The sequence below is a fragment of the Acanthochromis polyacanthus genome, chromosome 22 (genome assembly GCF_021347895.1).
Source record: "Acanthochromis polyacanthus isolate Apoly-LR-REF ecotype Palm Island chromosome 22, KAUST_Apoly_ChrSc, whole genome shotgun sequence".
NCBI lineage: Eukaryota > Metazoa > Chordata > Actinopteri > Pomacentridae > Acanthochromis > Acanthochromis polyacanthus.
In genome coordinates this window covers 19,732,416-19,759,491 of record NC_067134.1, presented here as the reverse complement: position 1 = coordinate 19,759,491, position 27,076 = coordinate 19,732,416, and the positions used below count along the sequence as shown (strand labels likewise).

The 27,076-nt window shown below is 39.9% G+C and overlaps 2 protein-coding genes across 2 annotated transcripts in view; both read left to right on the top strand.

The window, feature by feature from the left end:
* The window catches only part of LOC110947952 (methyl-CpG-binding domain protein 5), a 33,207-nt gene extending 22,318 nt beyond the window's left edge, over positions 1–10,889 (top strand). The window contains 6 exon segments of the mRNA XM_051941800.1: positions 4,852–5,072; positions 5,154–5,658; positions 5,661–6,280; positions 6,781–6,854; positions 8,296–8,371; positions 8,452–10,889. Coding sequence (XP_051797760.1) covers positions 4,852–5,072; positions 5,154–5,658; positions 5,661–6,280; positions 6,781–6,854; positions 8,296–8,371; positions 8,452–8,514 — 1,559 coding nt within the window. The 3' untranslated portion in view covers positions 8,515–10,889.
* Positions 10,890–15,522: 4,633 nt separating this feature from the next.
* Positions 15,523–27,076, top strand: part of LOC110969305 (kinesin heavy chain-like) — a 38,675-nt gene continuing 27,121 nt past the window's right edge. Inside the window, 5 exon segments of the mRNA XM_051941854.1 lie at positions 15,523–15,648; positions 20,378–20,459; positions 21,096–21,172; positions 21,990–22,040; positions 22,042–22,098. Coding sequence (XP_051797814.1) covers positions 15,523–15,648; positions 20,378–20,459; positions 21,096–21,172; positions 21,990–22,040; positions 22,042–22,098 — 393 coding nt within the window.

Sequence of the window (27,076 nt, the reverse complement as noted above, 5' to 3'; positions counted from 1 at the left end):
CCACCTGTTCTTATCACCAGGTGCCCTGTTATTGTGTGTTTCTTCAGAGTCGAGTCATTGAAATTCAGGTGGTCTTGTGTAGGCCATGATGTTTGTTGCCACTGGGATAGCAAAGGGTAAAAAGAAAGTTGTGGCAAATTGCAATTTTGACATTTACAATTTTGATACGCTCACAAGAACAGACATTTAATTCTGCTTATTTACAGTTATTTGAAGTGGACAAGGCCTTAAGAGACATGATGCAAAACTAAAAATCATGAACAGCGCCACAAGCTGCACCGGCTCTCATTTGATATCATCACTGGTTCTGGATTTTATCAGTCAAATGATGAAACCAGTACATATTTCTAATACTGGCAAAATTAGATTCCATGTTGCAGAGAGGTCTGACTCAACGCAATATGATCGTACTTTTCAGTTTTACAAAAATTTTGGAACCACTATCGCCGTTGACCTCAGCTTGTAAACAACCTCAGTAAGGTCCTGTTGTTTGTTGTTGATAAATGTTTTAGTCAGCTATTGAGTAAAATACCAAGATATCTTCTGCTTATTGACTTATGCTAAAGAAGACTGCTCACTTTTATATTTTATAATCATTAGGAGCGGGGGAAATTTACGATTCTTTGATTCATCGCGATTTGGATGAATCTAAATCGATTTACAAACCGTCCAAATTTGTGTGGAAACACTTCGGCTTCTACAACGTCGACAACATGAGCGAACTGGACAAGAGCCACGTTATTTGTAATCTATGCACTGCTGCATACATTGGAGCCCAGATACACCCTCCCATCCCAACACGGCCATCCCGACACTCTACAATTGGCAAAAAGATGCATCAATAATTGATTTATATTCAAATCTTAGCCCCTCAGTCATAATCTTTATCTAATAGTGAGGTGCCCAAAGATTCCCACCCCTACTAATCATCATACACTTACTTTTGGTAAAGCTGTAGTGAACCAAAGTGAGTGCACTGTACCAGCTAGCCATATTAGCCCAAAAGAATCATAAAACACATGAAACTGTGTGTTTTTGCTACACATTGAATCATTTTAACTTGGACGTGACCAGTATTATTGACTCATATTGTCCTGTCACATACGTTATCGGTGTATACGTTAGCAGATTTGAAACGTGCTTTGGAGTAATTTAGACATGGTTTCATCAAAGTTTTTCCTCCAGAGTGACTCTAAATCTCAGCTCTGTCTGCAGTACATGTAGCAGAGTCTGCAGCTGAGCAGACAGTGGTGTGGAGTCAGGTGGTGTAGGAAGCTGCTAGCTAATGTCTGAAATATGTTACTGGAAAGTTAAAAAGCACCGTTTCAATCTGACTCTGACATACTGTACATGTAAACAATATCAGCTGCTGTATATGAATTTTCTACTATGTAAAAATCCAGTTTTATCTCGGCTCTAATTTTAACCTGGATATTTTATTTTACAGTGATAAGAATAGACTGGGAGCAGACCAGCTGCACATAATCATATGATTTCTGAAAATATATCAACTAGTGATCACAGCACAAGAACTACTGAAGAATGAAATTATTGAGGTGTGACACACATGCTACTGTTTTCAATGATTAAACTGAGCTTTTTGAACACAGAAACACTGACTACTTTGTTTGCATGGTACCAACCAGTCTGAAGCCAATTCCGAGTAAATGTTGAGTATGTCTTTGTAATTAAGTGTTTGAAAACGGGCGTGTTCACTTGTAGTTTGTTCATCCTGCAGCCAAAATTAATGGATTAATCCTGGAAGGCTGCAGATGTAGAGCTTTTCCTCTTATGAAGTAACACTGGGGAATGTTTGGTCAGGTGCAAGCATATCGAATAACAAATCGACCTTGTCAATGCAGCCCTAGAGATTACACCGAGACCACATGACGTTTTCATTCTCATTCATTTTGGGTCTTCAATATTTCCTACATATTAAGAGCTAAGCTTTTTCCCTAATCTTTTTTGTCTTCATACTGATCAAACTTTTTTTTGCTGCCGTTTGCTCTTTCTGCCTTTCTTCAGTGAACAGAACTATGCTCATACATATGCATCTCAGGGTCAAGATAGAACAGGAAATACCAATTTTTAACCCTCTGAACTCCAAGCAGCAATTTCTGTGCATTTCTTTGCTCCTGTCACAGTTCTCTTGACTGTGGACTAACTTTTCACTGCGATACAAATTCCAGGGAAAGCTCAAAAATGTCTTCTGGATGTATGACACAGATATAAAGACAGAAATCATAAAAACAGAGGAAAAAAAAAGTGCCCACAGGTGTTGATAGTATGCGACAAAACATGGCAGCTCTCCGTAATGTAGACATTTTACTTTGAGTTTTTTAATTTGTTGCCGTACTTCTCTGCTATCTGCTCTGTGTAAACACTGCCTGCAGTTCAGCTGAGGAGTTCTTGAGTATTTATGAAATGATTGTTATTGACAGCAGAGTCAAACGTGGCTTTATTGTTGTGATGAGGATCCCAGAATTTTAAATTTTTCACAGAATGTGGCTCGAGCAAACTGTTTATTTTGGGGGAAATTTTAGATAAGATTCTGATGAAGTACTTTAAGCTTAAATTTGGCGAAGTTTAGTTCAAAGATGTCTGAAAGCTGAAAATCTGATGACACCAGAAGAAGATGACGCCTTTCAAACTTGCCAGCGATTTGGGGGTTTAGAGGGTTAAAATCCAAACAGAAACACAGATGACCAATACAGTGATTAAACTAACCTTCACTCTTGAACCCTCATGTTGTCCTGCAGGTCAAAATTGACCCATTGTAAAGTTTGAAAATGTGGGAAAAAATATATTTTCACAGTGAAACTTCTGATGTCCACATTTTCAACATTTTTGGGAAATCTTTGAACATTTTTCTTTTTCAGTGGGGAAAAAAGTTTTTTAAAAATGTTTAAGAACATTCACAAAAGATTTTATTTTATTTATTTTTATGTGAATACTCTTAAGAGAATATTTGAAGTTTTACTGATATACTGCATATGGAATCACTTTAGCTATTTTTTAGGATTATTTTTTAAGTTTTTGCTAATTTTTTGAAGATATTTACAAGAATTTTCTTGCCAAATTTGGGGGATTTTTTTTAAAAATATAACTTTTAAGGAATTATTGGAATTTTCTTCCTGAAGGTTTTGCAAATTTTAGAATTTTGGGGAATTTTATTGTTGATTTTTTTGGATTTTTTTCAGACAAGGTAATAATATTTTTTGGTGCCCATATATGAGGACATCAACAGGAGGGTTAAAGCAAAAGCACTCAGAGGATAGAAATGGAGATTTTTTACTTTCCCATACTTCTGATGACGTGTTGGTTATTCTGAGCGCTGAAAACTCTTTTAAAGTGGCCTCATCGTTGGCGTCTTAGCTTTCGCCTCCAACCATCTGTTTCTATACAGCTCGCGAGCTTTGAACCCCCCCACCCCTTCACTCTTGCCATCAACAAATACTCCAAAGTTCATTGTAAACCCCCCCCAGACCCCCTGCCACCCAGCTGACCGCCGCCCCCATCCCCCCAGCAGGCTAAAATCACACCACCCGACCCCCGTAACCCCCCTCATCCACCAACAAGCTTCCTGGCAGCGGACAGCACCACCAATCATCACTCGGTTCCCATGGCAACCTCCCCCGGCAACAGCCGTCACTATATCATAGCAGCAGCGGAGGATGTGGGGAGGACGGGAGGACGGGGGGAGGGGGCCGGCCGAGTCGTGGCTCTGGGAGAGGGGAGGGAGGGGAAGAAAGAAAAGAGGAGGAGGAGAAAAAAAAAAGGAGAACACACACAGCTGCCCTTCAGCGACGTAGCATCGCACCAGCTGCTCCAGTCACCGCTCGGCCGCGCACACACCCACAAAACACAACGCTCGGCCTCCGAGATTTCGCATTCGCCTCGGCTTTGTCTGCGTAACATTGCTGCCGGGCTTTCTCTTCATTCATTGATACATCTGTGGCCTTGATGTATTTTGTTCGTGCTCTGTCCTTGGATGCCTCGCTAACAAGTCTGGCTCTACTGTGCATCTGGCAGCGTCTCCATCTGTTAGTTTTGGACGCAACAGATTGTTAATGTGCAACTTTTTCTTTTATTGTAAAAGTCGTGGCCGAGAAACTGGGAGCAGAAGGGTTTGAAAAAGTATAAATTCCACTGAACTGAGCTGCAGAGAGCTTCAAGAACAGGTGCCCAAAAAATAAACAGTGACACCAGATTAGGGATATTTACACTCAACGACGTAAATCCTTTTAAAAACTTATGTGTAAATTGTTTATTGAACTTATTTCAATTTGTTCAAGCTGTTCAATACTAGCATAAACCTGAACTGAAATGCGTTAGTTGTGACTTTTTGTCCAAAAAATCTGCTCGGATTGTCTGTTGTTGTGGAAAACAACCTAATTTTCTTCTTATAGCTTCATTTTTGTAGCCAGTAATGTCTGTTCTCATCTTTATTTTTATTTTATTAATTTTTTTTTGCTCTTATTGCATTTTTTTTCCTTCACTGTGGGCTGTTTTTGTCATGTGACTTTTGTTTCAGAGGATTGCTAGTTCCTCAAATTCAAACTGTTAGATGATTTATTTTTTTCAACAGATGCATAATGGACAATATGTCTATTTTGATCTTTTTCTTCAAAGTGAGAAATTATTCAGTTGAAATGATTTTCAGATGTAATTACAGAACTGCTCCCTACAATGTCTGTTTTGTCAGGCATCACTGACAGCTTTATTTTCTTCTATGTGGCCAGAACAGTTAACATTTACCTCCTTTATTATTTTCTCTCTCTGCTGTCATCTTGTCTTTCAGCTGCAGATGTTTTGCATTGACTTATTTTGCGTGGATCGATGTTTTTGCAGGAAACCCGTCGTCACTGGGTTGTGGTATGGGCGCCCTGCAGACGCACGTTAACGCCGGCGGAGGTCAGATGTACCAGCAGCAGGTCCACCAGGGCATGCAGCAGGGAGTGGCCTCCCACCCGGCCTACCAGGGACAGCAGCACTTCTCTGACAACGCCCCCTACTCAGACAGCAGCAGTGTCAACGCTGGCTCCATGGCCTGCCTCTACCAGAACTACCAGGTGATGATACAGGTCGACCTCTGCAACGTTTCATTTAGTCTCTTGAAAAACAATTTTCATCATTTTGTTTTCTGTCCACAGCAGGGGATGTTGCCGCACCCACAGTTTGGGGAGGATCAGCAGCCCCAGGGCGAGGGGCTTCCAGCAGGGACACCGGGCTCTGACAGGGGTCCAGGAGGAGGACCAGAGTCAGTGGATGCCATCTACAGAGCCGTAGTGGATGCCGCCAGCAAAGGCGTGCACGTCACCATCACCACCACCGTCAGCGGGACCACGCAGGCCAGTCCGGTGCCTGCCCTCAGTGCCATGAGTGCCTTCACCGCCTCCATCGGGGAGCCCGTCAACCTCCCCCAGGCCGTCAGCGCAGTTCTGCACGGGCACCAGGAGGGGGAGGTGCAACAGGCAAGGCCGAGGCAGGTGAGGTTGGGTAGGGGTCAGAAGAACATGGATCCAGGGAAGAGCACTCCGGACGGCCCCGAGGCCAACGACTACTTCCGTTCTCCTGGTCGCGGGACCCCCAGAGGTCAGTGGGATGGAGAGTCGCAGCACGGAGGAGGCTTCGACGCTCACAGCAACAACAGCACCTGGGGGGTGAGGAGTTTCTGGAGTGCTCTACCCAGGTGAGGAGTAGTCCCTGCATGGAGAGACCCGCCAGCCTGGCTCCTGCCCCACCATGTCCCACCGAGGGCTCCAATGACCACGGCCTGGCCATGGCCCATGACAAGGCCTTTCTAGACGACGGATACCGGTTCAACAACTGCAGCCGGACACCCGCCAACTACAAGGAACGTCTGGAGCAGACGGTGGAACGCTGTGCCCACATCAACGGCGCCACACCCCACTTCAACACCCGGGGTTACGGTGAAGTCCTGGGCCCTCCGCGGCAGGACCTGACGGGGGACGACCAGTCGCCCAGCTCCTCCACCAGCCTGGAGGGACCTTTGGCCACAGCCAAAGACTACAGCCACTACAATGGCCACTTCAACGGCATGGCGCCCAGCCCCTCGGACACAAAGAGCCTGAGCAGCGAGGAGGACCTGCGGCAGCCGGACTCTCCGTCGTCAGAGCTGCTTCACTACCGCTCCAGGACCTTCAACATGGGAGAGCTGGTCTGGAGCCAGCTGAAGGGCTTCCCACCCTGGCCTGCCAAGCTGGCCGGGGACGAACAAGTGCACAACGCTGCTATGCAGCTGCGGGAGCAGGCCAAGGTGAGAAACCAGTGCAGTCTGTGACCACCTGTCATCGTTTCAGCTGCCAACTTCTTACACTGAAGAGATTTCAGTGGCATGTACAAAAAATAAACTGTTGTTACCTGTCAGGCCAAAAGTTTGATCAAGTCTTGAATTACAGTAAATTACCCTCCAGTTTGAGAGAGCGGTTTGCCAGTAAGTCAAGATGATCGAATCACTTGTATTTTACTGTAACTAAGTTAACTGCAGATGGAAAATTATTGCAGTACTGAAAAGTCAGAAGGAAACAAGCTTTTCTGTCCACCGGCCATCGTGGCAGATGGATTCCAAAATGTTCCAAACACATCCAGCCTTTTACCTGCCAAATCAGAACTGCAGAGTAGAAAAGGTCCCAACTGCCAAATTAACTGGTAGACGTGACAAACTGATAAACTACCGTCAGCATCGGTGTCTGGTGGTTGGCGGGAAATTCTCAGTCTGTTCCTGAACAGTCCTGAATGTGCTTCGTCTCCTTCCAGGTCGAGCCCGAGAAGCTAAAAACACTAACTCACGACTTGGAGGCACTCGACCGAGCCGCCAAAAGAGGCCTGAAGTGAGTAAACCCGCCCACTGTATTGTTGCTTCAGTAAACAATAGCAGTTGTAAATGTATTATTGGATAATTCATGGTATTTGCAGCTTCTCAGCTTTTTTCTCCCCTATGGCCTCACCTATCTCTGCAGTGTAAAGTCCTGTATGGAAACAGAACAACCATCACTAGAAATAGAGAAAAGCTGTTAAAATGACAGAAATAACAAAAATAACTACATTTCTTTTCATATTTATTTTGCAGAATTTGAGAAAAACAGGATCAACAAATGTTTTTCTCAGGTGTCCACAGGTGTTACTGTTAGTGGAAAAAACATATTGGCTCTACATACTATAGATGTTACACTATTTAACTTTTTTATTTGTTTCCATACACCATTTTCTGCTCTGTGGGGACACAGCCTGCAATTTGGCTGAAGTTTCCCGATTTTTTGTCATTTGACCGTTGGGTGCAGCTGAGTCCCTAATGACTTCATCATTGTATAAAGGAACGCAGGATTTTTAGTTTTTTGCACAATCTGGTTCCTGCAAACGGCTTATTTTTGAGGTTTTTTGAAAATGAGAAGTGATTTTGCTGAAATATCATCCGTTTTAGGCTTACATTTCTTGATTATTTAATTTACAAAAAAATTAAAAACCTGTAATAAACGTGTACAACAGGTGTTACCAATAGTTAATAGTGTCTGCATAATTTACATATTGAACTATTTACATTTTCATAACCTCTTCAAACTCAATATTTTTTCACACCACTGTATCTTTCTGTATATTTTAACAACTTTCTCCTTCTGTTTACTGTTTTTGAGGCATGCTTCATGTTATATTTTCCTCTAAATTTCTCTAATTTGTTTCTGTTGTTGTCTCCTGTGTAAACTCTGTGTAAACACATCCTGCAGTTCAGCCAAAAACACTCATTTGACTCAACACATTTTGACTCTTGGTCACAGCTGAGTTGGTCATGGCACCATCATTGCACTAAGGAATGCAGAATATTTAGTTTTTTATAGAATCTTGTGAGAGAGAATGTTTTAATTTTTGTGGATTTTTAAATGAGACATGCAGAATACAGTGATTTTGTTGGAAAATCAACATTTTAAGCTTCGATTTAGTCATTTTTCCCCAATTTCTTATATGATTACTTGAATGGTTCTTGTCAGAAAGTTGAAAAGCCAGTGATAGTTTTTGATTTTCCAGATCCTGGCTCTGATGATAAGTTTCATTTTGGTGTTTTATTTTTAGAGATAACATGTTTTTTTTGGGTGCCGCCAACATGTTTTGTGGTTCAGACAGTTGGTTGAGCCTTTGCCTGGTTTCTTTGTTGAGGTTTGTTCAAGGCTGTATTGACACCTAGTGGTTAGAAATGGTGTCCTAGAACATGTGACAGAGCAAAAACACTTGCCTGGTTGAATCATTTTAACTGTAAATAACGTAAATGTTCTCCGACAGACCGGGGAAACTGAATAATCACTTGGAAGCTGCTATCCACGAGGCCATGAGCGAGCTAGATAAGATGTCGGGCACAGTGAGTATTTCCACCATTCTCATGTGTTGTTTTAGCTCCAGCTTCCCGTCCAGCTTTCACAATAACGTTTCTGTCCGCAGATCCCATCGAGGGATCGTCAGGTGAAGCTCCCCAAGCCTAAGAGGAGGAAGATATCCAGATAACATTGAATGTGTCGGCCCAAGAACGTCCTCAAAGCCTTTCGGAGACTTCGTCCGTTCAGCCTTGATGCGATCTGAGCTCTCTAACAGGTGCTACACATGGACTTTCAGTGGTACATCGTTGTTCCATGATATCAACTTGACTTAATGACTGACCACAGAAGGTGCTGGAAATTCCAATCACCAATACAGTTTTAACTGTAGAGAAGAAAAAAACAACAAAAAAAACAAGAAAAAATACAGAAAACCATCAAAAACGGTTGCAATTTGTCTACAGCTCACTGAATTAACTATTTTTTTCTAGTATAAGATAGTAAAATAAACAAAAAAAAGCTACAAGCATTACCTTACATATTTAAGAAAAATAGACAGTCCAAATATTTCTGATACATTTTCAATATGTATATAGATAATCCTGAAATTTCATGCTATTAAGAATTGTATGTAAATATTGTACAATGTCATGTACAAGCGTACCTAATGCACATTTTATCTTTTATTGTACAAAAACAAAGCAGAAGAAGTGTACCAATGTCTTGGTTTCTATTCAGAAATGCGGTTGCATACGGCCGCATGCATAGGATAAATAAGAATACAGCCTAAAGCTTTTATATGATGAACTGTAAGACGTGCTGTTTTTCTTTTTTTGGTTTGTTTTTTATTTTCTCCTTTCTTTTGTAAGGGAACAGCAGTGAAACAGGCATGAGTATATGAGTTCTCCATTACAGCAGTCACTTCACACCAGTTAAGTGTTCGTTTTGTATTGGGGACGAAAAGATTTAAAACAGAATGAACTTTACCAGCAGAAAGTGTTCAGTGGCCGGACGAATGTTGGTAAACCTTCATCTGCTCCACCAGGAAAATCATGATTATTTTGTCCAGTTTGTGCTTAACAAACTATATTATGTGCGGTTGGCTGGTGAATTTTCTGGGTTTACCAATTGTTGTAACTGGCAAACAAAAGAAAGTTGGTTACCTGCCGTTATTGGAAGGAAAAATCCACCCTCTGGCAACATTTTGTAGCCTTTTATGAGTGCTTAAAAGTCACACTTGGAAAATATCACCAAAATGGTGAAAAAAAGGCTTAAAATTCAGCTTCCAGCTTCTCAAATGTGATAATTTGGGGCATTTCTTCGTTTTAGAGCATCATGAAATTACAGTTGGAGCTATACTCAAAGCTAACGTCGTGTTTCCGTTAGCATTTTATTTACCACCTGATATGAAAGAGTAGCAACTTTCCATTTTGAGAGCAGTTCTTTCCAGTTTTCACTTGTTGGTGGACAATTTTTTTGTTTTTTTTCTTCTTCTTGGAGGTTGTTTTAGCTGTTGGCAAACAGCTGCTTTTGTTTGGGCTTCTTCTGCTGTTAATTGAAGCCAGTGTAGCCTACAGCGCCATCCTCAGGCAACACTGTCTTTGCGCAGTATTTTAAAAGCTTGCGTCAAATTTGCCAGTATTCTGTCAGTTAATTAGCTCTAACGTTAACACGATTTGTTCCCTCTTCAGCTGCAGTTCTTTAGAGCAGTAAACTGCGAATGTTTGGATCCAGACATTTGAAATTGTCATCTTTAGCTTTAGAGATCAACATTTTTCACCATTTTCTGACATATGTCAAACAATGATATAATGAATCAATTTGAATAATTTTTGAGAAAAAAAGTCGAAATTCTGTAATTACAGCTTCTTAAATATGAATATTTAAACAGTAAACTGACTACGTTTGGGTTTCTGGACAAAACAAAACATTTGAAGTTGTCATCTTCTGACCTTTTGTAGCCCAAACAGCTAATTAATTAACCAGTTTAATTTGTTTTTTTTTGAGGGGAAAACAGTCCAAATTCTCTGATTTCAGCTTCTTCCAAGAATATTTTCTGGTTTCTTTCCTCCTCTGTGACACTAAACCGTGTATCTTTTGGTTGAGGATAAAACAAGACATTTGTTTTGTTGGATTTTTCCATCATTTCACCATTTTTCTGACCTTTTATAGACCAAACAAGTAATCAGTCGACTGACAGAATCATCAACAATGAAAATATATGAATGCAGCAGCTCAATTGTCATCATTTTTAGTTGCTGTTGTTGTTGTTAGTTTCATTCAGGCTTTAAACAGGAGGATGCATTTCTACACATGTAATCTCGCGTTTACATGTAAAAAGCTGATTAAAACCTGCTCACATGTCTGAGAAAGTTGCAGAATTCTCACTCCTGACACCTCGTTTCTCTAACCGGCTTGCAACAGAAAGACCACTAACCCCATCACACCTCCATGAAGTGCACGTTAACGTGCCGTACGCTCGTCGCATTACTGAAAGCATCGTGGCAGCGAAGCATTCGGCTCATTACGGCGTCGAAATTGGCGTCTGCACCTCATCTCCGATCTGTTTCTCCTTTTGATTACTGCTGACCGTCGGTACAAATTGATGTTTCTAAAATGAGGCTCTCGCTTTACTGTCAGTGTTTGCTCTCGCAGACGCTCCACTGTAGCTGGAAGAACTGTAATTTAACGGGTGGATTTTTCCTTCAGTCGCAGGCTGCATCGATGATTTCTGTCATGATTATGTTCTCGTGCTTGTTTATACAGTGATTTTTTTTTCTTTTTATTTCCTTTTCCACAACTGTAGCCATTTTTTTGCCACAACTATAGCTTTAGGTAGAGTAACCAACCTCTAGATTATCAAAAGCAACACTAACTCAAAAGCATTTCTTACATTTAGGGGCCTTGTGTTTTTATTTTTTATTTTTTATTTTTTTTGTTCCACATATTGATGTAAATTATTTATGTACAGTACTCCATATTTATTTTAAGCTTTACAAATATGCTAGATGGCAATAATACTACCAAGAGTTGAGAACTCAAGCCTTATATGTGTATATGTATGTTTTTTTTGTTCTTTTTTTAACAAGATCATGTATTCAGAGTCCATTACAAAGGTCATATTTCCTTTTATTTAAGAAGTGAGCATTACAGATAACAGTTCTTTTTCTTTTTTCTTTTTACAGTGAGGCTTACTTGTTTTTGTTACAGATTGTGTCATGGATTTCTTAAGTAAAGAAATGCTATTTATGAATATGCACGTCTGAGAAGGCGGACGGCGACGTCTTGTGTTGTTAAATAAATGCAGTTTTTTAAAAAAAAAAACACTACAAACTCTGAAGCGGAATCATCACTTGATCAGTGTGACAGTATTGGGAAGTCCGGATCAACACGACGGCTGCTCCTCCAGATCAAAAAAACAACCAACAGCAACCTGAAATCACTACAGAATTATCGAGTGCAATATATCAATCGATGGCGAAGATCAACTGCTCAGAAAACACTGCATCTCTGATTGTTTTTTCCTTTCCTGTGTCTTGGACTTGTAATTTGCTGCCTGTTTTCTCCTTTGATGTGCACAAATAATCTTATTCTTTGTTTTGTTTGTTTGTTCAGATGCTCTAACCTTGGAGCAGTTGAAGGTAGTAATTCATTCGTAGCTTTACCGACAAAACTGATTTAATAAAAATATCTCACTCCAGAAGTCCAAAATCCCCCCCTGAAAACGTTTACTAAAAATGCCATTTACTTGAACTTTTTCACGAGAAACTCGACTATTACAAATGTTTGTTTTATTTTGATGTGCAAATAACCTTAAAACCAAATAATACACTAAATAACGACACTATTTTAATACATATCCACAGCTTTCGGATGTGCACACAAACCGACAAATATCTCAAACATGGAGCCTCCAAGTCAAATTCTTTTGTTTTAAGAACCTTAAGTTGTACTGTAGAGAAAAAATCGAGGACATTTGGATGCTTTTGATGTATATTTCATCATTTGTGCTTCCAAATGTCCCACTTTTTTCCTTTGTGCCCACTTTTGAGAACCTCAGGAGTGGATTTTATATTTTTTTACTGTAAACTGGCACGGAAAAGCCTCTTTTTTTTTTTTTTCTTTTTTCTTCTTCATAATGTGACATGTATCATTCAAGAACACACAAGCTCTTTCGGTAAAGTTCATTCTGCCTCTTTCCCCTCCCAGTTTTTTGTGCAATGACATGCAGGAACCCGCTTTTGTGTTGGGAACCCATGTGTTATGGATCTGTTCTATCAGTTTCATGTTATTTGTGGTCAAGAGGTGGTCTGTGCAGTCTAATTTTTTCCCCTCTTTCTGCCTGTGATTGTGTGCGTGTGAGGTGAGTGTGATTTTTATTTTTTCCAGTGTTTGTTTTCCTACTCTTTGAATCCCCTCTTCCGCCCTTTCGTTGTCAGTATTTTTATTTCTTCAACTTGTAATTAAGTATATATTTTCTCACTAATATATACTTTACAAAAATAGACTTGCGTGAAGTATGATGTGCACTTGATTGCTCTTGTTTTATTTTTCTTTTCTTTTTTTGCATTAATGTGGGCTAGGGATAGTTTGTCAGAGTCCATTATTTTGAGATTGTTTGGACTTTTCTTTTTTTAAATGGTTTGATGTAAGCAGCATTTTTTTGTAAATATTGTGAAACATTACAGGTCATGCAGTGATGTAACATTTTGAATAATGTTGCACAGATGTTTAAGATATTAAAAACATGGTCACTCTTACTTGAATAATCTGGGTTGCAGCGTGTTATTGTTAATTATTGTTCCTTTATAGTCTCCAAATTATTATTTAGAATAAAACTAAAAAAAGGGATTTATTGAGACAAAGTGTTTGTTGTTGCACACTGTCCTCTAGTGGCTGAACACTGGAGCACATTTAATAATGAAAGTATATTAAGCCCCAACTGAGAAATAAATAATAAAAAAGAGCTGCAATAATGCTTATGTAAAATAAAAGCGTACTAATAGATATTTAACAAGTCAAATGAGGTGTGTAATGCTTAACATGAAAAATGTTGAATTTTATGAATTATTTTGTCAAAATTTTTTAAACCAAAATGTATATATTAATGGCTAAAATTGATGTATATTCTCAAAAATACATTGCTAAACAAAATACAACACTGCTTAGCTAAAAAAATAAATATATAAAATATACAATAAAGCTGTTGTTCCGGGCCACGCTGTCGTCTTCTTATTCACATATTCCTATTTTTGAGGCCCTGACGCGGCTAGTAGCCCAATGCTAACTTCAGTTTAAGGTCAATTCCTAGATTAGGTAGTTCCAGCCATGCATGAAAATCATATGATGAGACAGGGAGCTCTGGAGCAGCAACTACATGGGCGCTGGGGTAAGATTTTCCTCAATGCGAAAGGCGACATTTCATGTAGCTCGTATGCTAACGCTAGCTAGCTTACAAATGTTAGGCTAGCCTGTGACGAAGCACCACCAAGTTTCTGAAAACGTGTTTTATTTGAAGTAAAAGCGACTCTTCCCGACAATTTAGAGCGACTGAGGTGTAAACAGTTGGTTAGCGGCTTTTTAAGTCGGAAAATTCTCTCGAGAATTTTAATATTTACAAGTTATCCTAGCTAGGTTAAGCTAGTTGCTAGCCGCTTAGCTTTAGCACAAACCAAGAACGTGGTGTCTGACAACGGTTCCTCTAAAAACCGCTCATATGTTAGGTATTGTGTCAATATACAGTTTACTGAGTTTTGGGCAATTTTATAGATTTTTAAATTTTAAAACAAGAACGTTATATCATTGAAGTGGACTACTGAAACCATTTTTATTTTCACCTTTGACCTTTGCTAAGAAAAAGCTTATGCTAAGATGTGTGTTAAGAAATACTACTAAGACATGATAGGTAAAACGTGCTACAAAGATAGGATAGATTAAATCTAAGGTATAATTGATTTAAAAAATACTAAGATCTATCCGTCCATCCATTCTCTATACACCGCTTTATCCTCACTAGGGTCGCGGGGGGTGCTGGAGCCTATCCCAGCTGATTCGGGCGAAGGCAGGGGACACCCTGGACAGGTCGCCAGTCTGTCGCAGGGCTACATATACAGACAGGCAATCACACTCACATTCACACCTACGGGCAATTTAGAATAATCAATTAACCTCAGCATATTTCTGGACTGTGGGAGGAAGCCGGAGTGCCCGGAGAAAACTCACGCATGCACAGTGAGAACATGCAAACTCCATGCAGAAAGATCCCAGGCCCAGGCCGGGATTTGAACTGGGGATCTTCTTGCTGCAAGGCAAAAGAGCTAACCAGTACACTACTGTGCTCCCAAAATACTAAGATATGATAGATAAAAAACACTACTAATATATGACAGATAAAAAATATAAGATAAGATAGATATAATAGATTAAAAAATACGACTAAGGATAAAAACTACTACTAAGATGTCGTAGATTTAAAAGATATTACTAAGGTATTATAGTTAACAGTATTTTTGTTTTTAAGTCGTTAAAGTAACAGTACTATAAATGTAAGGTTTTAGGTTTTGTCAGTGCGCGTACACGAGCAGCTCAGTGATGATGGTGCTGATGCAGGTCGAGTACACGCGGCGCGGCACGGTGCGGGAGCGCGCCCTCATTGCCAGTCCGGACGCTGCGGTTGTCTCTGCGCATCCTCCCCACTCTGCCCCTCTGCAGCCTGGCCAGCAGCACCGGCCTGTCCCCGCTGCTCACACCCTCCAGCACCGCCACGGTCCTCTCGGTTTTCCCCGCCGCAGAGGGAGGCTCCCCGCCCCGCTCACCGAGGCTCCGCACCGGGACGCAGCGCTGCGGTGTTCGGCCATGGCGCAGCTGAGGAAACCCGGAGACTCTCGGCTCGGATGAAGGTTGCGCATCGGATGAACTTTCTCCCGGTGAGGACAGCGGGAACGTTTTAACACTTTGGTCGCCAATTATGATGTAAACATTTATTTTTTAAATATTTTTTAGTAAATACTCTGACTTTTCCCTGGACACAGGGATAATCACCCCACCTGGAGGTCCGTGAGCCTCACTTTGGGCACCACCGTGCCTGAAACCTTTTTTTTTCACTCCCACCTTCAGCCTGTTGTTTGTTTGCCTATTTATTTATTTATCTGTGGCCCGCATTTCTCCGGAGGAGGCGGTGTAAACAGAGCCAGCAGCCATGGTGGATGCGGCGGAGTGCGGGGTGAGAGTGATGTGCCGCTTCAGGCCGCTGAACGAGGCCGAGATCACCCGAGGAGACAAATACATCCCCAAATTCAAGGAGGACGACACCGTGCTCATTACGGCAAGTCTTGTCACGTTTATCTTTTCTTTTTTTTTTTTTTTTCATCGGTGTGGAGCTAAAAATACAAACACTGCAGTGTTTCAAAGCAAGAAAGTCACCAAAAGCTGTGCAGGCAGGATGCCAAGTGCGCAGTAGTCTAACAGCACCGATATTACACCACTAGAATAACTTTATTTAGCATAATATTACAAATATGTGGAATTTGATGGTGTATAAAACAGAAACTAATCACCATAAAGCCAAACAAATCACAGTATTTGTAGTAATATTGTGTCTAGTTGGTATAAAGCTGCTGCAATATTAATAAAACTCTACTCAGTTGGTGTAAACAAACTCTTAGATATGCACATTTTAAATCAGAACGTGTCAAAACTCAAAAACAAATGCAGTCAAAATTCCTGCCATAAATAGCTGCATGTAATACTACAGCTTGACACTATTAAACACAATTAGTATTTCATTGACAAGAGTTTAAAATGCATTTTTAATCTAATCAACACTCAGTTGTAGTAAACTAACTTGAATTTCACGTGTTTAGCTCAATTCCAAACCAAAATCTAAATATTTTTGGGGAAAAAGTCTGAAAAACAACTTTGAAATGCTTAACACTGTCATAAATGGCTTTAAAGGTTTTCTATTGTGTTAGAATAGATTTGGAGACTAGCTCAGAGGTCAAAGGTCAAACATTACTCATGCTGACACACTGTTATGGATCTGCTGATTCATTAGGCAACCTGAACGAAGAAAAAGCCACATCGATACTGGGTTTTTCCTACACTTAGGTTATTTTTAAGCTACTTTTGTGCGCATCTAGTGTTTGTTTTCCACTCCTTGGAATTCCAGCTTCTACTTTGTGGCCTAAATTTAAGGTCATTTATTAAAAAGTGGTTTGAATTTTGACCTCAACCATCTGAGATTTAAAGGTGACAAACTCTGCTCTGTTTATATTCTACTTTTTAATTCAATGTATTCAAACTATAAACAGAAAAGCGGCACTCTTTTGCTCCTCTGAAACATGTAAAGTTGTACTATTTGCACAAAAAGTTCAATTTTTTATTAATCTCCCAACTAGTTTGTGTTTTCAAACAAGTTCAACCACTTAATTGGTTGCAATAAGACGGTATATTTTAGTATTACAACTTTTCTGAAATGTTATGGTTAAATAGGAAAAAAGCTATTACATATCTAGAAGTGCCCTCCTTTACATCAGCTTCCACAACAGAAATATGAAAATTGAATCAAACCAGCTACAAATTCTTGCTTTATTTTACTGACATATTAGAATCTAAGGTTTTTGCATAACCTTATAGGGGGAAAATCCATTTTTGACAGATTTTTTAGGAATAAAATGTGCTATAAATCAGAATGTATTTAATATATAATTTCTGTAGAAACCTTTAGAATATTGATAGGAATAAAAATAAAAAGTTTTCTGTACTGAAGTCAAGATTTCTGACTAAAGAAAAACCAATTTTAAGAAAATTATAGGTTAAGTTACATGTTGTAAAATTTTAAACTAGTAGATATCAATCTGAAAGTTCCCACATTCATTAATTACATTAAGACAATTAGTTTTTGTATTACAAGTTTTCTGGAATGTTTTTATGTAAATGAAATTATCTAATTACATTTACAGTAATGTGCACAAATGCCCAAAAGACAGTAAAGTAAATAAACACCTAAAAGCGTGTTTTGGATGTTTTCTTTCGACTAATCTGTAAGAAGACATGTTATAATAGAAGTGAAATATCCCAGAATGTCAATTAGCATTAAAAAAACTGCGTTTGTCTGCAGCGTCTTGCTCTGATTTTCCTATAAATTTAGTAAATTTGCACTTTTATTCACACACGTGTCCTTGAACCTACCTTAAAATGAACTCAAAAACATCAAAAAGAAAATCATCTGCTTACACAATCCATAAAATCTGCAAGACAGCTTAAAAAACAAGCGAGAAATTAGCTTTTCCGAAGTGTGAGGATGAAGATCCTTCATCCTTGTTGCCATCAGCAGCCCTGCGTTATTCATGCCGCTGCATTATTACCCAGAAATGCTCCTGTCAAGACCAAACTGCACATCACCTCCTCGTAACATCAATCAAAAGCACAGAGGTGCATTACCGAGGCTGCAACCAGCCGATACTGTCAATGTCAGGGGTTTCTCTGCTTTATTTCGGTGTTCGGACGCAGTCAGAGTGCTGCTGCTGCTCCCTCCAAGTGCTGAGAGGATGATTTCTGCAGGAATGAGGCTTTTACCCCTGAGAGAACGAGTCAGGAGGAGTCGGAGAAGGGCAGCAGGGATGATGGATGGTCAGAGCCAAAGAGCCGGGAAGTTACTGGAGCGTTTACAGCTCAGGGTTGCCAAAGAATAAGCTTTGTGTACTGGAATCAGATCAGTGTTTTCAAATTGTGGCAGGTTGACGACTATGAAACGCTGCTATTTTGGGTTCACAAGCATTTTAGATCTATATTACTGATGCTAAATTAGAAAACAGGCCAAGTTTAGGAGTCAGTGCTGCTGTTTCTGTGCAGGAAATATGCACATCTTGCCATTATGCGTTCAATTTTTACATATAAGCCATCAAAAATTGCATTCCGTTTCTAAATATCAATCATCAAAAGTGCCATTTTCCCATTCTACCATCTAGTAACTTTGTTTTTCATCAAATATCAATCAGTGATGTTTTAGATGATTTATGATGCTGTTTTTGTTTGGATTTCCCAATACAAGCCTCATTAAATCTTAATAAAACAAAGAGGAAGCTTGCAAATCATGAAGAATCTGCCTCTAAAAAAGTCATTCAGTGTATAATTGAATCCTTCAGTGTGTCCACATCTCTTCCAAATTTCTGCAGTGAAAATAACTACAAAAAGCTGCATTGCCTTTGTTCCTGTGCTCAGGTTTGTTGGGCTTCATTTAAATGCCTAAACAAGATTAACTTCACTGGGAACAGGTGGAGTTTCATCACTTACACACGTGGACAAAATTGTTGGTACCCCTCAGTTAAAGAAGGAAAAACCCACAATTCTCACTGAAATCACTTGAAACTCACAAAAGTAACAATAAATAAAAATGTATTGAAAATTAAATAATCAAAATCAGCCATCACTTTTGAATTGTTGATTAACATAATTATTTAAAAAAACAAACTAATGAAATAGGGCTGGACAAAAATGATGGTACCCATAACTTAATATTTTGTTGGCACAACCTTTTGAGGCAATCACTGCAATTAAACGATTTCTGTATTTGTCAATGAGCGTTCTGCAGCTGTCAACAGGTATTTTGGCCCACTCCTCATGAGCAAACAGCTCCAGTTGTCTCAGGTTTGATGGGTGTCTTCTCCAAATGGCATGTTTCAGCTCCTTCCACATATGTTCAATGGGATTCAGATCTGGGCTCATAGAAGGCCACTTTAGAATAGTCCAACGCTTTTCTCTCAGCCATTCTTGGGTGTTTTTGGCTGTGTGTTTTGGATCGTTGTCCTGTTGGAAGACCCATGACCTGCGACTGAGACCAGCTTTCTGACACTAGGCAGCACATTTCTCTCCAGAATGCCTTGATAGTCTTCAGATTTCATCGTACCTTGCACACTTTCAAGACACCCTGTGCCAGATGCAGCAAAGCAACCCCAAAACATTACTGAGCCTCCTCCATGTTTCACCGTAGGGACAGTGTTCTTTTCTTCGTATGCTTGGTTTTTGAGTCTATGAACATAGAGTTGATGTGCCTTACCAAAAAGCTCCAGTTTGGTCTCATCTGTCCAAAGGACATTCTCCCAGAAGCTTTGTGGCTTGTCAACATGCATTTTTGGCAAATTCCAGTCTCGCTTTTTTATGAGTTTTTTTCAGCAGTGGTGTCCTCCTTGGTCGTCTCCCATGAAGTCCACTTTGGCTCAAACAACGACGAATGGTGCGATCTGACACTGATGTACCTTGGCCTTGGAGTTCACCTTTAATTTCTTTGGAGGTTGCTCTGGGCTCTTTGGATAAATTCCAACGATCCGTCTCTTCAATTTGTCATCAATTTTCCTCTTGCGGCCACGTCCAGGGAGGTTGGCTACTGTCCCGTGGGTCTTGAACTTCTGAATAATATGAGCCACTGTTGTCACAGGAACTTCAAGCTGTTTAGAGATGGTCTTATAGCCTTTACCTTTAAGATGTTTGTCTATCATTTTTTTTCGGATGTCCTGGGACAATTCTCTCCTTCGCTTTCTGTTGTCCATGTTCAGTGTGGTACACACCTTTTCACCAAACAGCAGGGTGACTACTTGTCTCCCTTTAATAGGCAGACTGACTGATTATGAGTTTGGAAACACCTGTGATGTCATTAAATGACACACCTGAGTTAATCATGTCACTCTGGTCAAATAGTTTTCAATCTTTTATAGAGGTACCATCATTTTTGTCCAGGCCTGTTTCATTAGTTTGTTTTTTTAAATAATTATGTTAATCAACAATTCAAAAGTAATGGCTGTTTTGATTATTCAATTTTCAATAAATTTTTATTTATTGTTACTTTTGTGAGTTTCAAGTGATTTCAGTGAGAATTGTGGGTTTTTCCTTCTTTAACTGAGGGGTACAACAATTTTGTCCACGTGTGTATTCAACAAAAATAGATATGAGGGCTGAGCTGAGCTGTAACGACACATTCAAGAGAAAGCTCAAAGTAAACCTGCCGAATCTGAAATCTGTTGCTGATGTTTTGGGTTTTTTTTTTGTGTCTGAAACAGGGCAAACCGTTCGTGTTCGACGAGTGCTACCTCCAACACGTCGCAGGAACAGTGTACGACCAGTGTGCCAAACAGATTGTTTAAAGGTGGACTGAAATGCTGTTCTTATGGTAACTCTAATCTAACAAATATCTGCAAGCAGACTTAATCTGCTCTGGCTTTTATTTTACATAATGACGTTCCACCACGACAAAGACTCTGATGACTGGAAATCTCATTTATTGCACCACAAATTCCCATAATAGCATTAGAACATGCACCACTCTAATTTATTTAATTTATTTAGTATATCTGCTAGGGGAAAAGGACTTAAATATTATTTTAATATGTCTTCATTATTATCTTAATGTATTTTTCATATGGTTTTATTTTTTAGGCTAGAAAATGCTGATTTTTTACTGCAAAATAGTTAGAATAAAGTAGAGATCTTTGTCACTGGTGTTTTGTGTGTTTTAATGAAGTCATGGGGAACATTTTAAAATGACAAATACTGTCACTTTACCAGACTGATAGAAGCAAGCAGTTTGCCATATCGATGTCTGAAGGTGCTTAAGGATCAAACCAATCGTAAAATTAGCATCCGTGTTAGAACAGTAGCAAAATGAGTGTTTATAACGTTATGTTATCATTTATAACAGACTTACAAGCAGCAAAGAAAACTACATAAATTTGTCATGAATACTGTAGGATCAAATTATTTGTGTTTTTCCTGTGATTCCAGATGTGCTGGGTGGCTACAACGGGCACCATCTTCGCTACGGACAGACGTCCTCCGGGAAGACACACACCATGGAGGTAAGACTAAATCCAGCCAGTCCTGTTAGGACAAAAGTTGTTTAGCCAGTATGGAAAAATTAATAAATTGATAAAAATGACCAAATGTCATCAAAAATATGGAGAAATCAGAAATGAAATGGTTGTGCGGTGCAGTGTTTTCAACATTTAAATGGGCGTTTAGCTTCCAGTGTAATTAGTGAGTGGCAGCATAGTCAGATATCGGCTCTAGTAATACCTTGTCGAAGCATCTAAAAACACAAAATAAAAAGAAAAAACAAAATAAAAGACTGTAAATGAGGTGACATAAGGGGCTAAAACCAGCAAGAGCTCCATGAATAAATAAACTCAGTGTCTCTTTATTGTGAATCAATCGACCAGTTGATCGATGGATGATTTTAAGACTTGCAGGGTGTTTTATTGTGAACTTTCATCTACGGTTGGAGGATTAGAGCAGCAGTCATTGTGTAACAGACTTTACCAAACCCTAAATCCACTCACGCTTGTATGACAGTGAAGATTTGAGCAGCCGAGCCTTTGATCAAGATCTCGAGGGAAGTTTTTCTGTCCAGCTACACCCAATGGAGATCCTGCGTCATTTGTCATGTTTAAATTAGAGCAGCTCACAGACTAATCCAGCCTAAAGGAACTTTGTAATTCTCTGATCTGACCTGTGACCTCTGCTTCACATCTTTACATTAATTCCACCTTTGACCCAGATGTTCCTCCTTTAAATTCTTCTGGAGTGCTTCATGCTTTACATCAAACATTCTCTTAAAGTTTGGGATATTTAACAGTTTATATTAAAACTAAAATTAATTATTTGCTGTTTTTTTAGGCGCAAACTGCACGACCCCGCAGCCTGATGGGAATCATCCCTCGAATCGCCCCACGACATCTTTGACCACATCTACTCCATGGATGAGAACCTGGAGTTTCACATCAAGGTAGGAACAAAATCATCCTTAGTAAATGTTTAATAAATTATAAAATTATGGCAAATGATGTGAATCTCTGGCTACATTTCGCTCAGTTTCCCTGGACTGAAGGTTGATTTGTTCGCCAACCTTCAGCTCTCTGAGACAATTTTTCACCAGTTTAGCAGAAAGTCACGCTAAAAACATAAACCATTCGTAATTTTGTTGTTTTTGATGTGAAATAAAAGCTAAACTAGACAATTCCCGCTCACCTGGAAATCATGGGAGGGGCTCGGGCCGGGTGCCCGTCGGGCCCTCGCACGACCCCATCCCGCCGCAGGAGAGGTGTATTTCGGCATTTTCCGGTCTGTCACAGGCCTTTTATTTGAAATTGTGCTGTGCTTTTATTTTGCAAGGCAGAGACAGGAAGATCTCACCCAGTCCAAATCTGGATTGGAGTTACTTTAAAGGCTGTGTGAAGCTGAGAGGTTTAACTGATTTTCAGGCTGACATGCAGCCTGTGGAGGTATTGGTTGTGAGTGTTCATTACAATAAGGTGCCCTAATTAATCAAATAGGACAGTCTCTGTCTTTCTACATAAGCAAAGAAGTATAATGTTACATTTTTGGCAAAACACAGATACACATCATGGTATCGTAATGAAAAAATACACGTCAACCTCGAATTTCCACATACACATACATTTTCATTTTAACAACTTTCAACATATACACAGAAATGTTATTTGATCACATTTTTTTTATTATATCTTCATCTTTGTTTAAACATGTACTCAGCTATAACCGCAAGCAGGGGAAAAAAACCCCAGAACATTGTGTAGGGGGGGAAAAAAAACAAGAAGTCTGTGAAGGTTTCATTGAAGAGTGAATTTTGCTTGCTAGTAGTGAGTGTTCTTTTTCTGTGGAAAAGAAAAAACAGGGCATTAGTTTCAGTTGTATTAACTGGACTTGACTTTATATATGTCAAACAAGTGCAATCTCTATAGTATGTTTTTACCTGGAACATGTCTCCTAGTAGCTGTGAAGCAGATAAGGAGCTACAGCCGTTACCGGACCTATACAGGCCATCGGCCAACACTGCAGCACCACTGGTCAGTTGGTGACATAAAGTGGAGTCTGAATTTCTGAAGTTAGATGATGAAACAACATATTTTTACACATTAGTTTGACATATTGCATCAATGGAGCAAATCTCTGTGGTTGAACATTTTTTCTTACCTGAGACATGTCTGTAGGCATATTCAAGGTGTATGTCTTCGGATGCTGCCTAACTCGGGGTCACAGGACACAGGACCAATGACAGGACACACAGGACAGGACACAGGACACATGACAGAACGCACATGACAGGAAACACATGACAGGACACACATGACAGGACACACAGGACAGGACACAGGACACATGACAGGACACAATGACAGGACACACAGGACAGGACACAGGACCACACGACAGAGCGCACATGACAGGAAACACATGACAGGACACACATGACAGGACACAGGACAGAACGCACATGACAGGACACACGACAGAACACACATGACAGGACACAGGACAGAACGCACATGACACGACACACGACAGAACACACATGACAGGACACACATGGCAGGACACACAGGACAGGACACAGGACACATGACAGAACGCACATGACAGGAAACACATGACAGGAAACACATGATAGGACACACATGACAGAACGCACATGACAGGACACAGGACACATGACAGGACAGGACAGGAACGCACATGACAGGACACACGACAGAACACACATGACAGGACACACATGGACAACACAGGACAGGACACAGGACATGACAGGAACACATGACAGGACACACATGACAGGACACACGACAGAACGCACATGACAGGACAGGAAAGGAAAGGAAAGGAAAGAAAAGATGGAAGGAAAGGGAAGAAATAGAGAGGATGAGGGTGACCGAGGTTGAAGAGGTGAGGAGAAAGGAGGCAGAAGAGGTGAGGAGATGGAGATGGAACCGGACACAGGACACATGACAGGACACCACATGGCAGGACACACATGACAGGAAACACATGACAGGAAACACATGACAGGAAACACATGACAGGACACACATGACAGAACACAGGTTGAAGGGTGAGGAGATGGAGGAAAGGGGAGGCTCAAGGGAAACAGCACTTGAGCCACTCCAGAAGCCCTTTCTCCTACTCTTGGCTTTCTTCTCCCGCTTCTGTTGTTCCGTTTGTCTCCTCGATCACCTCTTCAACTTATTTTTTTAGTGTTTTTTCTGCCTTGGGACCTCTGAAAAATTTGCAGCATCTCTTTTTTCTTGGATATAAAGGTCCTCCAGGTCTTCTATCTTTTCTTTACTCGTGAGCAGTTCTTGGAAGAGCACATTCTCCAGTTGTGATTTCTCTGTCTGGAGAGTTTCAATCCGATCAGTATTGAGCCTGATGATTGCTAGGAGAGACTCAAAAGACTCAATAGTCTTTTCTAACAATTCCTGATTTTCTTTCTGCAGCTTGTTGTTTTCTTCTTGCAGGTCTTCTTTCTCTTTTTTGCTCCTGAGCAGTTCTTGGAACTGTGTCTGGAGAGTTTCAAACTGATCAGTCTTGAACCTGATGACGTTCTCATTTAGCCTGATCTTCTCCTCCAGTCTTTGACTCTTTTCTACCAACGCCTGACTTTCTTTCTGCCGCTTGTTGTTTCATCCTGCAGATTTTATTCTCGATCATTTTATCAACTTGCATTTGGAGTCCTCATTTTCTTGGTCCTTGTTGGTAGCTTCCTCCTGCAGGTCATTGTTGGCAGTGTTGGACTGTTTTTGTTGCTCCAAGACTTCTCTCTGCTGCTCGAGTTCTCCCTTTTGTGTGTGGACTTCTTTTTTCTGCTTGTCCAGTTCCAGCAGAATGTCTTCCAGGTGCTGGATCCTGGCCTTCGAGCGATCCATCTTGTGGGATGACTGCTGTTCTCAGCTATGAGCTGCTGGATTTGAATGCTCATATGATGATTATGCTCTCTCAGGTAGTTAATGTAGTTAATTTCTGCCTGAGAGGCGCCACCAGAGCTTTGGGGCCCGGCAGGGTTCACGTGGTGGTGGTTTGGCCCACGGTAATTCGGGCCCCCTCTGCACCTTGGATTGGTCCTGATTGGCATCTAGATAGAAGTGAGTGGTTTTAACAATTCACCCTATACTTATAATCTCTGCTGATGATATCTTGAATCTTCCATTCGGAACCAGAAACAATAATCTAAAAAAAAAAAAAACAACCTATATCTATCTATAGGCTGTTGGGTTTTTTTTAGATGATTTTTATCTTTAGCTTGTTTTTTTTAGATAATTTTTCACCTTGTCAGCTGAAAACCATTAACAGAATGCACTGAGGTACAGTATCAAAATAAAATGGTCATGAATTGAAATTAAAAAAATAATTGAAATTGTCACTGAAAGTCTCATCTTTGAGCACACATTACCCCAAAAAACAATAATGCAGAAATCAACCAATGATATTTTCTGACACTTTTGTACTTGCATGCCAGGATAATACAAAACAAAACATACAGAATATTTTTTTTAACATTAAGTGCTTGGTCACAAAAATGAAAAAGAAAATGTGATGAACTTAACTGATTGAGCAGATATGACAAGTTGTACCACCAAAAACAAAAATATTGCTGGATAGCATAATCCAATTTCATATTTGGATTCCATGTTGCAAGTTAAGGAAACAGAATAAACTATTACCTTACCTATGACACTTACTGAATTAATTTACTTATCAGAAAAAAGTGACCTTATATCTTGCTCACATCAACACATCAGATTATCATTAAATATTCCAAAATGAATATTTCCCAGTAGAAAAATCCTGCTATCCCAACATATCTATGCATTTGGTCATGGTTATAGTCAAATTATTCCAAGTCTGGAGCTTTAAAAACAAATTTTGTCTTAACAAAAATGTTTGTCCTGCTCTTTACAGGAGTTCTGGTTGTTTTTTTTTTATAACAAGATGTTAAAAATTACAAGATAAGTACAAAACTTAGTGTTATATCCTGTTCTGACTCACGGATTTCATTACAAATTGGACAGAGTTGTAGAAAAATAGTTTAAAACTGCCTTCTGAATGTTTCCTCAGGTGTTTGCTTCATCAAACAGAACAGTGAAGTCACTTACCTCGAAAATGTTGGCTTCTTTGGATTTTGTTGAAAGATTGTTGCTGCTCGTTTCAATGTAGTACTGTTGTCCTGCTGAAATCCTTGAGACACTGTCCAGAACTGTCTGCACACTGAGATTTAAATGATGCATGAATTCTAGAATGTTTAATTCAAAACTATTTTTTTAGAGGTGTTCATTCTGCATAGAAACCATTATGCAATGGTTTCTATGACAACGGTACATCAGATCATGCTCAAACTTGGTAGGGGTGTTGCAGGGGTCCTGAGGAAGTGCAGTGGGGAGTTTGAATCAGATTGGATGAACGGTGGTGTTTTTTCAGTGCAATGAAATCAAGGTAGTCACATTCCGACAGCAGTCTCAGCACTACTTCGTTTAAATGTAAACAAAGCAATGAAGCAAATATGTGATGTAGTTATTTTTTAAACTTTTAATGTCATATTTACTGGATTAATGTAAAATGCTGAAACACTGGTGTAGAAATTTTACACCTCATATAATGTAAGATCTGTCTCCATTTGTTCATGTATGACCTGATGTGCTGAAAAGTCATTCTGTCGATCTTCATCTGCCACCTGACGTATGAACTTCCCCTTCTTTACTTCTCCTACAGCTCTCTCCAAATCCTTAAGAGAAGCTGAAGTCCTGTCTGTCTTCCACTAGTCTCAAAATTAAAATGTTACATAATTTTGGTTCTAACATGTCCATCCATCCATTCTCTATACACCGCTTTATCCTCACTCGGGTCGCGGGGGGTGCTGGAGCCTATCCCAGCTGATTCGGGTGGAGGCAGGGGACACCCTGGACAGGTCG